Below are 13,268 nucleotides of genomic sequence, written 5' to 3' on the forward strand. Positions count from 1 at the left end.
GGTGATAAATCATGGTCTCAAAGCTCGAAGTGTTACTTTCATTCAACTCAAAGTAAGGGTCCCGACGACCCGAGTTTATCGGTTCATGCTCGGTCTAAGGAACGATGAAGGGTTCCACGGGAGGTCGTATTAATCAATCAAAGGTCAGAAAAAACACTCGCATCTGGGTTCGATATTGGCAGTAGCCGATAGAGTCACTCGACGACAATATCTTCAACTGCCACCTCCTATGGGGTTTCATCTCGACCCTCCAGAATAATATCTTCGAGGGCGAAGATGAAGAAGAGGAAAGTGGGAAGATGAAGAAGAGGAAAGTGACGCAGAAAAAGCAAAAAAAAAGAGACATAGCCCGTCGAAGCCAGAGGTTGAAGATTCGGCGGGCTCCCTACTTGCACGGGTGTTCCGGGTCCACCTTATGGGACATTGTGTCGTGCAAGTCTAATGGTCGGTTGTGCCATTTTATCCCTTGGAAAACAAAGAGGATGAAGTGCCACACCAGGCCAAGGTAGGAGAGTGAGCAGCGGTGTATAGTCCGAACGCTCTCCCAAGCAGTGGTGTAGAGTCCAAACGTCCTCCTAAGTCGGAAGAAGTTAGCCCCCTATCTCGTCACAATGAACCGACGATGACGGCAGTAACAACCGTAACAACAACAACAAGAAGAAGATAGTATAATCTCGCTCGGCAAAGAAAAGCCCAGGCAAAAGGCCATGGCGTGGCTGATGCAAACGTCACCATAAGACCTTAATGCCATAGACCCCAAACATGGTGGGTAGCAATGGAGGAGGATAGTAGGAAGAAAGGGATGGAAAGGTGTTGAAAGGCGCTTGGATAAAAAGATAGTACTGGAAAGCCCCATTTATAGGGGGTGATAGTATGGCCAACAACGCCATCAATGCCTTTGAAGGACGGATTAACAGGCGCAATCAATGCGTCATTGGAAACTCGATCGACGGCGATACTGTCACTTTGGAGAATGGGAATCGGCAACGCATTGAATGACGCTGAAAAGACAAGTCCATGGGATGTCCCGGTTATCGTAAAGGCTTATGTCATAAGTATGATATCATCAACGCGACATCATCGCGAGAAGTCCGAAGAGTTGAATGTCAAAATCATTTTTTGTCGCTCCTCTCTAAGAAACGTGGGGACTATCCGTATACGGTGAAATCGGAGGGTTCGATTTCTCGTCATCGAGGAACCTTAGAAGATCATCTCGAAGCCTCGAGACTACAAGGCTATGGTCGAGTTTCCTCCCTCGAGGTTCGTCGACACCCGACCTTGGGACAATGTTGACCACGGCTATGGTAGAAATGGGGAGTTCCCAAGGCGTGAAGCTAGAGCCGACAAAACCTGTCAGGCTAGTCTGAGATTGTATCGTAGCATTAGCTAAATGTCTCATCTCCATATCTTTGTAATAAATACACTTGTACTATGTTGGGATTCCCTCTCTTATATAAAGGGGATCCTTGTCATTTTGTAAACCCCCGTTACTTCAGTTGCTCCACATGAAATATACAAGAACATTCTCTATGCTCTCTAACATGTTCTCTTGATATTATTGCTTCCATTTACTATCTTCATTATTGTTCATCATTTATTGCTTATCATTGGCCATAAAGAGCCTTCGTTGATTTTATTAGAACTGTTAGTCATACTTTGACCACCTTCGATAGCTCTCAGCCGAGCTCCGGAATCTACCTCGAGGCCCCCGAATTGACAAGCTCGAGGCTCCGATAATTAACCTATCGGTTTGGTTATCACCTTATCCTTACTCTCATTTCATCTCTAAGTATCACATACACGACATCAATTGCTTAACAACTAGCATAAAAATAAATAACGTATTTTTAAAGTTTCATAATCAAATTTAATTGTTATTACCATTTTCACAGTAAACAATATTTAATATGAGAAGAATTATACTTAATTTGAAGTCTTGAAGCTCTTCCTGTGAGAGCAGAGAAATGCAAGTACTAATAAACAACCAAATTGCATACTTCTAGGCTGAGTCCGAATATAACTAGTTGGATTGTTCCATATTAGTTGAAGGGACGGTATGTTGATCTTTATATGGTTTTGGGTGATTTGCATATGATGAGCTAACTTTAGATTGTCCCCTATCGATTGAAGGAATGAATTATTATTTCCTTCTATATATTATTCGTTTTTGATAATATTCACCCATGAGCTAATTATTGGGATTAAGTTAAATCCAAATTCTAATTTCTTATTAAAATTTGCTGTTTTTCTTTCTTTTTAATGGCATTTAATAAAAACATAAGAGATAATTTTAAAATATAGGAGTATTTGTGTCATCAGAGCCAAGCATTCACCGAGTGAATGGGCAGAGATACAGAAGTGCAATTTCCGATTCAAATTAAAGAAAGTTGCACAGTCGAGAAACAGACAGTGTTGCTGAGAAGTAAGAAAGCACAGAGCCGGTCATTTACGTGCGTCTTTATCAGTCTCATTAATTGCCACAATCAAACTCTACTGCCCTTCCCGCTGACAATATTGTTGAAACCATTTCACCTAAAAGGAAAAACAAAAAGATTTCGTATTCATAAGATGGAAATAATTTGTTTTTGAGATATTCCAACTTTTATCATAATCATTTAATACACTTAAAAGATGCTCTTAAAATTACACATATTTTTAACAAATCTAAGGGTAATTTTGTCATATTATTTAAAGATCGACTTTTCAGCAATTTTTTATCAAACATATCCACATATTGTTACAGATTAAATACTTTTATCTAAACATGTATTTTGTTACTCATAACATCAATGTCAGCACATATTGCACGTAAGTTATTCCCTCCGGTCCGCGATAAGTGATTTTTTAGTCTTTCAACTTTGGTCCAAATTATGGAGTAAGTGATTCTTTTAAAAGCTGGGAAGATATTAATTTTTTTCTAGCTTTGTCTAATAAATAATTTAAACAAATTTCTAATGTGTATTAACGAGTGAGAAGTGAGAACAGATAATTAAGTAACTTTCTTAATTAACGTTATTAAGTAATGGGTATGCAAAAAACCTTAAAAATTAATTATTGTAGGTGGAAGGGATTAGGGAGTATTTACAGTTAGCTAACCCAAATTGACTCATGTTTATTAACCTTCAACACGGGGTAGTTAGAAATATTGCCAAAGCACGTACATTCACTTCACCTCGTACGATTATCACACATCAGTACATCACATACTTCAAATAATCTGTAAAATTATTCTTTTAAGATATCCCATAAAAAGTACTCCCTCTTTTCCCTGTGAAACGTTCTTTTTGGTCCACTCCGAAAAGAATATTTTTTTTTTAAATTTGGTAATAATTTAACTTAAACTTATAATTTTACCCGTAATGAGAAGCTTTTATAACCATACAAATACTTTGGGGCTTTTTTGAACTTGTTTAGGAACACAAACTTCAAAAGTCTTCATTTTTTCTTAAACTACGTGCACAATTAAATAAGTTCAAATAAATTGGAACCGAGGGAGTATATTTCATGAAAAAAAGTATTTTCCTCATGTTAATACTATATGCTTTTTCCTTCGCCATTAATGATACCAACAAACTCCTGCCAAAGGATCCTCTTTCCCACCCAATTCACTTGTATAAAAAGTTAATATGCTTCACTCAAATCCCCATAACCTTAACTAAATCACCAAAAAAAAAAAAAAAGAATGGAAGCTCACAGCTTCAATATTCCATGGCTGATACTAATTCTTGTCCAATTCTTACTACTAATCACTACTTCTTTAGCAGGAAAAGTTCCAGCAATTATAGTATTCGGCGACTCCTCCGTTGATGCTGGCAATAACAACCAGATTTCCACTCTTCTTAAGAGCAATTTCGAGCCATATGGCCGTGACTTTTATGACAAAAGACCAACGGGAAGGTTCTGCAATGGACGTATTCCACCAGATTTTATATCAGAGGCTTTTGGTTTGAGGCCATTTGTGCCAGCTTATTTGGATCCCATGTATAAAATATCTGATTTTGCTGGTGGTGTTTGCTTTGCTTCTGCTGGTACTGGTTATGATAATGCTACTTCTGATGTTCTTGTAAGCTCTCATTCTTTCTACTACTCCCTCCGTTTCAATTTATGTGAACATGTTTGACTGTACACGGAGTTTAAGAAAAAATGAATACTTTTGGAATTTGGGTTCGTAAACAAGTCAAAAAGGACCCAGAGTATTTGTGTGGTTATAAAAACTTCTAATTAATGGTAGAATTGTAAGTTTAAGCTAAGCTAAATTGTTATCCAATTTAGAAAAAAGTCATTCTTTTTGAAATGGACAAAAAAAGAAATAAGTTGACATAAATTAGAACAGAGGAGTAATTACTACTCCATTCTTACTCCTATTATTCCCTCATCTTAATTAATTATTGAGGTAATATTTAATTTGATTGGTCAAGAAATTCAAAAAAGAAATTAAATAAATATTTTGTAGCTATTACATAGTACTAAGTTATTAAGGGTAAATAATTTAATGTTAAATTGTTGAGTGCCACATAAAACAGAACAAAGAGAATAATATTTATTTTGTTCAAATTTAATTTATATACACACTGGCAGTGTGCAAGATTACTAATCAGTTTATTTTAATTTGTTGTAGCATATCTTATTTTCAAGTTATCAATTCTACTTTTGTAGACAATAATGTAATCATTTAAATATTACTCTGATCAGCATAAGTTAATCATAATGTTTCTACGAGGCATAAAACATTTTTATCTAGGGGAGTTAGAGAGAGCTAGAGGGTGAGGTACGGATCCGACCGTACCTAATAATTTTGATTTAAATTCTATAAATTATTTTAAAAAATTCATCTAATATATACTAAAACTTATTATTACTCTATAGAAATCAGTAACTTAAATGAGTAAAATTAGAAACACAAACTTCAAATTTTAATGAACTCTTGGATATTTTTTTTTGGAAAAAATAATACTGATAAGTTGTTAGTTGGGTGGACGGGGCATTCGTCAGCCACTCTCGTGCGCACACGAGGTTGCTTTAAATAAAAGGAAAAGAAAAGGCCTTGTTTTTATTAAAGTCGAAAACCGTTGCTCCGAATTGAATATTCGTGTTTGTCGATGGAACATAGCGTCCATTACAAATTTACAATATATTTATTTTCCACATAAGTAGGTGAGTGCGTACATATTTCGTTGAGTTTGTAGTACTTCTTGATACATATGTTAAAATATTATTTTGAAAGAAAAGTGGTAGACGTTTAGCATATCAACAGAAAGTAAAGTTTTGGAGTATTATTATTAGCTCTGATCTGCTCTTTGGGAATGATAAACTGATAAAATAATTCTTTGAGCACGGAAAAAACTTACGCCCGCACCCCAAATCTTTGCACCAAATTTAATTAATTTAACACATAGAAGAGAATATTAAACTATTAAAACAAGTTTTTCTTATGGGCCGGGTAATATAATATAACAATTTAGTTTTTTATTTAAGCTTAATATTTATTTTCATAGTTTATGGAGTAATATTCATTTCATTTTTTAAATTTAATAATTTAATCTTGAATCTGCTTTTTTGATAAATTTCTATAATTACCTTTTCATGATGTCTGGAAAATCGCATGTTCTTCACCATTACGACCAAAAATAGTAATCCCAAGTGGATATTCTTTTCTAGTTCGACCAATTGATTTTGTTGGGCCTTGCCGGTCAAAGGTGTCTCTATCAGTAAGTGCTTAACCCTAACGTTTATAACTTGTATAACACAACTATATATATATATGTTTTGCTTTCAGTTATTTTTTTAAAGTTTTTGCAATACATTATAAGATTGCAGATACACTGTCAGTACAAAAGAATTTTACACCATTAGGACATTTATATGGTGTAGCCGGTAATTTTTATGACACCATTTTAAGTAGGCTTACCTGCATATTTCCTTTGGGTGACATGATAGAGTGTAATAAGTTCTTTACACTAACAATGTATATAACTTAAATCGATATATTAATAGTATAATTCTTTTATGGGTAAAATATTTGATTGGCTCCAATTTTTCCTTTTCACAGAATGTTTTACCCCTGTGGAAAGAAGTAGAAAACTACAAGGATTATCAAAAGAAACTAGAAGCATATGCAGGCACCAGAAAAGCCAAATACATAATAGAGGAATCCCTGTATCTTGTCAGCATGGGAACAAACGATTTCTTGGAAAATTATTATTCAATGCAAAGCAAACGTGCATCTCAATACACAATAGAACAATTTCAGGTCTTCCTTCTTGACCTTGCAGAAAAGTTCGTCAAGCAAATTTATGATTTAGGAGCTAGGAAAATTTCCTTAACTGGACTTCCTCCTATGGGTTGTTTACCTTTGGAAAGAGCAACTAATTATATAAGAGGAAGTGGAGATGGTTGCAATGAGAAATATAACGAAGTGGCTCTACATTTTAATGTGATGTTGAAGGGTTTGGTTCAGAAGTTAAATGAGGAGCTTCCTGGGATTAGAGTTGTTTTTTCTGACGCTTATGATCTCTTGCTTCAAATGATCAAAAATCCTTCCTCATTTGGTAAGTTTTTTCTTTCAACTCCGATCCTCTTTTATTTATCCATTTTTTCGTTAAATAATTGACTCATAAAATTAGGTTAACTTTCTAACTTTTACATGTCAAGATTTTCGGGAAAAAAACTAAAAATAGCCAGATTTACAAGTGGGAATTAAAAAATAGCCACAACTTCAAATCTAATGAAATTTAGCCATTTTTTCATGTAAAGATAAAATCTGAACAAAAACATCCTTAAAAATCTGGAAAAATTCCAGCATAATATGCTGGAGTTCGAATTTTTTTACATATGAGATTCTAACATAGTATGCTGGAATTTCATAATGTACTGGAATTGCAACATTATATATGCTGGAAGTTTAAATGCAGGAGTTTCATAATCCAACATATTATGCTGGAACTTTTCGTGTGCAAGAGTTCCAACATAATATGTAGGAAGTTTTTACGCACAAACTCGATAATCCAGCATATTATGCTGGAATTTTTCATGTTTCAGCAAAACAGTGATTATTTTTCAATGACTTTGCAAATGCTGGCTATTTTTCGATTACCAGTCCAAAAACTGCTAGCCCGTGCTATTTTCATAAGATTTTCCCATATTCACCCCCAATTATAACAATAATATAAGATCATGAGAGTGTTCATTATTGTTGTTTTTTCCCTACTCGTTTCAATTATATATTGAAGTGGGCGATAAATACTTTTAAGCTTAATTAATTGGACCTTCCAATTCTTGTTGCCTAAGTAATAATGCATTGCTCCTATAAGTAGCTAAATCCTTCAAATCATATTGTATTCCGCTGAGGCAATATTTTATTGTCACAATCGTTCTTCCACAAATAAGTAATTTCTACCTAGCTACTCATAATAAAAAATTTACTAAGTACTACGTATCTTCTAGTTCCTAAAAGGTCTTAAGGTAATTCTTCATTTCTTCCAAAGGAGCCACCTTTTTCAATATATATAATTCTCTCAATTCTAGTTTATGTGATAAATTTTCTTTTAATTCTTTTCAAAAGAATGACACTTTTCATAATATGTAAATAATGTAATTTAAATTTCTCATTTTATTTTAGTAATTTAAGTTTTTATGGTCACACAAATGTAAGGACATATTTATTAGTACCATTTATCAAAGTATCCTCTCTCTTTATTTCTTAAACTTTGTACGAGTCAAACTATGCCATAAAATTTGAAAAGAATGGAGATATACATTTCTTTGGATTGATGACTTGAAGGTCTTTTATTTATTTTTTATTATTATTTTTTTGCTTGACGGTCTTCAATTCTCATGATCTCTCTATATGTAAATATGATATTCTTGGGGTCATTTCCTAATTAATTAGCTCCCTTTTTACTTGCAAATCAGGATTTGAGGTGGCAGGTATAGCATGTTGTGGCACAGGATTATTTGAAATGAGTTACTTGTGTGATAAGTTAAATCCATTTACATGCACAGACGCAAACAAGTACGTGTTTTGGGACTCTTTCCATCTCACTGAGAAAACAAACCTCATTATCACCAATTTCTTGATGAAAAATGTCCTTGCTGAATTTTTGTAGTTCAACAATTTGAAATTCATATCAAGGATTTTGTACCTATGTAGATTTTCGGAGCATTATTTATACGTTTTCTTGCTTTTCATTAATTAGTTTATTTTTCTAGAATATTGTGTAATGTCCAGAGTTTGAAAAAAAATATATTTGTATATATATTAGTCATCTCAATCAGGTGATGATATCTGTACCTTTCGTTTTCGACACGTTAAGTAATGTAATCTGTCTTAGACACTTGATTGTCTTATTTGTATTTTAAAGATTTTTATTCCTTCGTTTAAAGATTTTACTATAAGTTATTCTGGTTTTCTTAGCCAATTTTTTCTCGTTGAAGTACATTAAGATTTAGGCTCTCAAAATAGTCAAATATTTCCCATAGATTGTAACTTGTTTGAGAAAATGCTATTGTTTCTTATCCAATAAGAATCATATTTTTGGGAACTCCAATTTTTTTTCAAGACTCCACAATAATATGTCGATAGATATATCATCTAAACAATCAAAATGCTTTGAGAAATCCAATCAAGTGAGTATAGTTTTTGTTAACTGTAACTTACCTCTGAGTTTACTTCAAATGTTAGAAACAAGATTAAAAAAAATGTAGTCTCACTTAATTCAACGTAATATTGAAAACTCTGCTAAATTCTAACTAGCTTGAAAAGTATTGCACTTGTGTTTTAGTCCCGATCTGGAAAGATGTTATTTTTTTGTTGGAAATAAACATCATCATAAAGGATTATAATTGTGGAAAATCTAAAGTCTAACCTTTCATTGTCATAATGTCACATTCTCAATTAACTTTATTTATAGCAAAGGATGCCCTCACATTGTCGTGTATTTTAGGGACAGATTACCTAATCTTTTGGGCTATTTAGTTTTTACAGTTGCGGCCGAACTCATGGCTTTTATTTTCATTAATTGTACGGCCAATTAATTAATGCAGTATATGATAACTTAATGGATTAAGTTGATAACTTAATGGATTAAGTTATATGCAATAATTTTGTAAATAGTTTTTACACTGTCAGTGCATTTTTATCATACTAGCAAGTTATTTTCTTTACTTTTTAAGTTTCCAAATTAAGTTTATTAGTAACAAATATTTATTGCTGTAGGTTACTTCAACCTGATAGTATAAATATGTATGCAATACTGCACAAAACTTAACTTCTAATTTAATATCGAAGAAAAGTTTAAAACACGCACACACAAACGTATACAAACAGAGACAGAGCAAAGATTTGAACCTTACGAGTTTAGGATCAGATTCTAAAACTTTTAAGTTATTAAGTTCTAAATTAATAATTTTTATATATTTAATTAATTTTACTTAATTAAATATATAATTTTCATTAAACTACTGAGTTCGACCGAACTCGCAGCTCCTATTCCCCTTCCGTCCCCGTCCACATGCTATTACGTGTGCTACAAAATCCATAACTCTTGACTTTATATGTGTTTAAAGTAGGTTTCTAACATCCACGAAACTTCCAAAAAAGTATCTGCCAAATTCACTTAATTGTGAGTTGCCAAAAAAAAAAGTAAATGATTTTGTCTTTTATAAGTTGTATTCGCTCTGGTTCAGTGCTTCTAATGTGGTAAACTATGAGGGCAACAAAGACAGTATCTGGACAACAAGGCCATGGCACTAATCTTAACCTTTTCTTTTAAGGGTTGTTTGGTTTGAAGATGAGTTATACTGGGATTAGTTACATTGAGATTACTTATTCTAATATTATTTTTATTGATTGTTTGATGTGTTGTATTTATTTTGGGATTGACAATTTTAGTAATTTATCCTGGGATTACTATTCTACCCTCTAGCAGGTGTAAGTTATTTCGGTACTATTTTTAATCATGGAATAACTTATCCCATGATTAGTGATCAAACAATGAATAAGGCGATATTATCTCAAGACTATTTTTGCTTATCCATCTTACCAAACTACCCCACAGAGTTTTAAGGACATATCACTACTAAAAAATCTGGTTTTAGCGACGGACAAATTCTGTAGCTAAACAGTAAAATCCGTCGCTAATCTCATTTAGCGACGGATTAGCGATGGATTATCAAGAAATTCTGCTAGCTACGGGCGATTTAGCGACAGATTAGCGACGACGTTCGTAGCTAAATCCAGATAGTAAGAATTTTTTTTATTATCGATTAAATTTAATCATAGGAGGTAATTTTATTATAATAGGTTATTTATAATTACATCACACCCCTTATGGTACGGTCCTTATTCGAACTCTACATGAATACGTAATATTTTGTGCACCGGGCTGCACTTTTTATAATAGATTACTTATTTATTTTCTAGATTCTTAATTAAGTTTGGTATTAAATTGTGCATGTTTCTTTAGGTTAATTTAACCTAATAATGAAAAATTCTATTACATTCGTTGGAGGGGCGGAGCTATTATACGGATTACGGATTCAGCCAAATTCTGTAGCTTTGGTTCAAATCTTGTATTTATCTTAAGAAATTTATTAAATATATACAAATTATTGATTCAGAATCCAATAACATTATTTGTGCACAAAAAATAAACTCTTTCTTCATATATAAGATATTGACAATAATGAATCAATTTTCGGTCTTCGTCAGAAAAGAGAAAGAAAAGAAAACGAAATGAATTATGATGTAAAGTTTGTCAGCAAATATCTGAATATATAAAGGGTATCAACCACCACCTCCATTTCTGCTCAACAGAGAATATTAATACAAAGTTGTTCTCAAATTAATTATCCCCTTCATTCTTTCGGTGAGTAGTTGGTACTACGAAATTTATAGCAGCTGTTTCTTAACCAAATGTGACAATTCTCTCGATCTGCATCATATATATGTACTCCATTTTTTCTGTTTCGTTAGGATCCCTTCTAGATTTTTGCGGATGGTATGAATTTGTGGACCTCCAAAGGCGAAATTAGTACACGTATTGTTTCTTAAATTAAATGTAGACCTGACTACTTCCTAACAAAATTATTTTCTGTATTTCTTTGTCTCATATCTATAACTATTTTTATTTCGACTCCTATAAAGCCATGATAAATACGGCATTAAGTACGACAGCATACTAATTATTGAAAAGAAAAAAGACAGACAAAAAGCTAGAGAAAGGTGAATTCTCTGCCTACGGCTTGAATCCAACTTCTACCTTCCTGACATGTAATTTTCATCTTCTTTGTTCGTAGTTGTAAAATTATGACATCATGGTAAAGCTTGTATTGTCACTATTTAAAATCCCACTCGTTGTGATGACGCCTAACACACTTACTAGACAAGCCGGACATAATAATAAAAAACCAAAATGATAAAATTCGTAGGAATAACATAAGTCTGAAATTTCAACATAACAAAATACTGCTAATACAAGGTAAATCCCCTAGAAACTGGTAAATACAAAGTCGTGAGTTTTACAACGGAATAAAAGTCTGAAAACTAAATAGCAATACCGTCTGAATTGAAACAACAGTACATAAGAAAAGACAAGTAAAGGCTGTGGCCGGAAATGCAGCTCTACCTCGTCTCTCGATACTCCACTCAACATGCAACTCTGCTACTGATCGTTGGTACCGACACCTGGATCTGCATAATTAAGTGCAGAGTATAGTATGAGTACAACCGATCCAATATAATCAATAAGATAACCTCGACGAGGTAAAAAAAGCGAGAATTATAAATGATACTTGTTATAACCTGTATAGTTTTATCAATTTAACAAGTACAAAGCAATAATGTAATCAAGTCATAACGCACGGAAAGAACCCTCTGTGTATGTGTGTGCAATTTCTCAAGTTCTCTATTCAGTCAATGATACAACTTATAAAGATGATATGTACATGAATCAAGTAATTAACCACAGAAATTTTCAATTAAAGATGAAATGAAGAATCCAAACAAAGCACTGGCCAGATTTCCTCAACCCTTCCATCTCCGTACCAAACCATTGACCAGTTTTTCTCAATATTCGCGTTTACACCATCAAGAGAGAAACATGAGAGGGTGATCCTTGGGAGATGAATTTATATCCACACGCAAGCACGGCCAATTCAACGTGCTACCAGCCCGGTGTGATCACAGACTCAATATCATAATCCATCCGGCATAGACACAAACTCAATATAATGGATTCACCTGGCCTGGTCACATGCTATATCACAATTCACTAGCGTAGTCACAGGCATAACAACATAATCCTCCGTGCATAATTATAGGCATAACAATACAATCCGTTCGGCGTGGTCACAAAAATAGCATTTATCAAGTTTATTCAGTGATTTAGCCTCTATGTAGCCTCAAACATGGCTCAAATAGGTCACAGCAATGTTACAAATATGAGAAACATTACAGCTTAAAGCTTAACAGTCAACTCTAGGCATATTATAGCCTAAGCACTACCCCGAGTATGAGTAAATAACCTGGTGCTCGCACATGTGCTCGAACCCCACACATATGCGTACCCATAACACGTAACAATCACAAACAATTCAGGCAACTAGTGCCTCAACCAAGTTTAGGTAAGATACTTGCCTCAAGCAAGCCTAATCACTCCTCTAACAAGCCCTTCCTACACGTATTAATCTCCGGACGGATCGAATCTAGCTAGAATAGTGCAATACCATCAATAGATGCCATATGAAGCGATTGCAGAAGATAAAGCTAAGACTTTTAACTCAAGTCAAAAAGTCAACCCCAGGTCCTCACCTCGGAACCCAATAAAATTCACTAATTCCGAACACCCATTCAATTTTTAGTTCAACCATACCAAAATCATCCAATTCCGACTATAAATCGACTATCACATCCTCAAATTTCACTCTCTACTAACATAGTCCAAAAATCCCCCAAATTATATCTTAGATTCATGAAAATAAGCATAATAATCAATGGGTATTCAATATCTAATACCAAAATTGAATAAACATCACTTACCTCTTCAATTGGGATGAGAAATGCTCCAAAAATCGCCTTCAACCGAGTCCCACAATTCCACAAATAAAAAACAATAAAAACCCTAGATTTTATTAACCTATCTAGCATTCTCACACTTGCGCCCCATACTTTTGCTTCTGGGGTCAAAGTTTCACACCTGCGCAATTCACTTAAGGCCTCGACCTTCCGCTTTTGCGGCTTAAGTCCCACTTTTGTGGGTCCGCTCCTGCGG

The 13,268-nt window shown here is 33.8% G+C and overlaps 1 protein-coding gene across 1 annotated transcript; it reads left to right on the top strand.

Annotated features, from left to right (window-relative positions):
• Positions 1-3,591: 3,591 nt before the first annotated feature.
• Positions 3,592-8,375, top strand: LOC107786667 (GDSL esterase/lipase At2g04570-like). The gene is made up of 3 exons (XM_016608183.2): positions 3,592-4,063; positions 6,050-6,548; positions 7,912-8,375. Exons 1-3 carry the CDS (start codon positions 3,683-3,685, stop codon positions 8,103-8,105), a joined length of 1,074 nt encoding a protein of 357 aa, XP_016463669.1. The 5' UTR covers positions 3,592-3,682; the 3' UTR covers positions 8,106-8,375.
• Positions 8,376-13,268: the final 4,893 nt, after the last annotated feature.

The sequence above is a fragment of the Nicotiana tabacum genome, chromosome 11 (genome assembly GCF_000715075.1).
Source record: "Nicotiana tabacum cultivar K326 chromosome 11, ASM71507v2, whole genome shotgun sequence".
Taxonomy (NCBI): Eukaryota; Viridiplantae; Streptophyta; class Magnoliopsida; order Solanales; family Solanaceae; genus Nicotiana; species Nicotiana tabacum.

Bases quoted from the DNA above. Each gene is read 5' to 3' on its own strand.
- LOC107786667 (XM_016608183.2), top strand. From the start codon at position 3,683: ATGGAAGCTCACAGCTTCAATATTCCATGGCTGATACTAATTCTTGTC. The intron at 4,064-6,049 runs GTAAGCTCTCAT...TCCTTTTCACAG, and splicing joins ATGCTACTTCTGATGTTCTT to AATGTTTTACCCCTGTGGAA. The intron at 6,549-7,911 runs GTAAGTTTTTTC...CTTGCAAATCAG, and splicing joins CAAAAATCCTTCCTCATTTG to GATTTGAGGTGGCAGGTATA.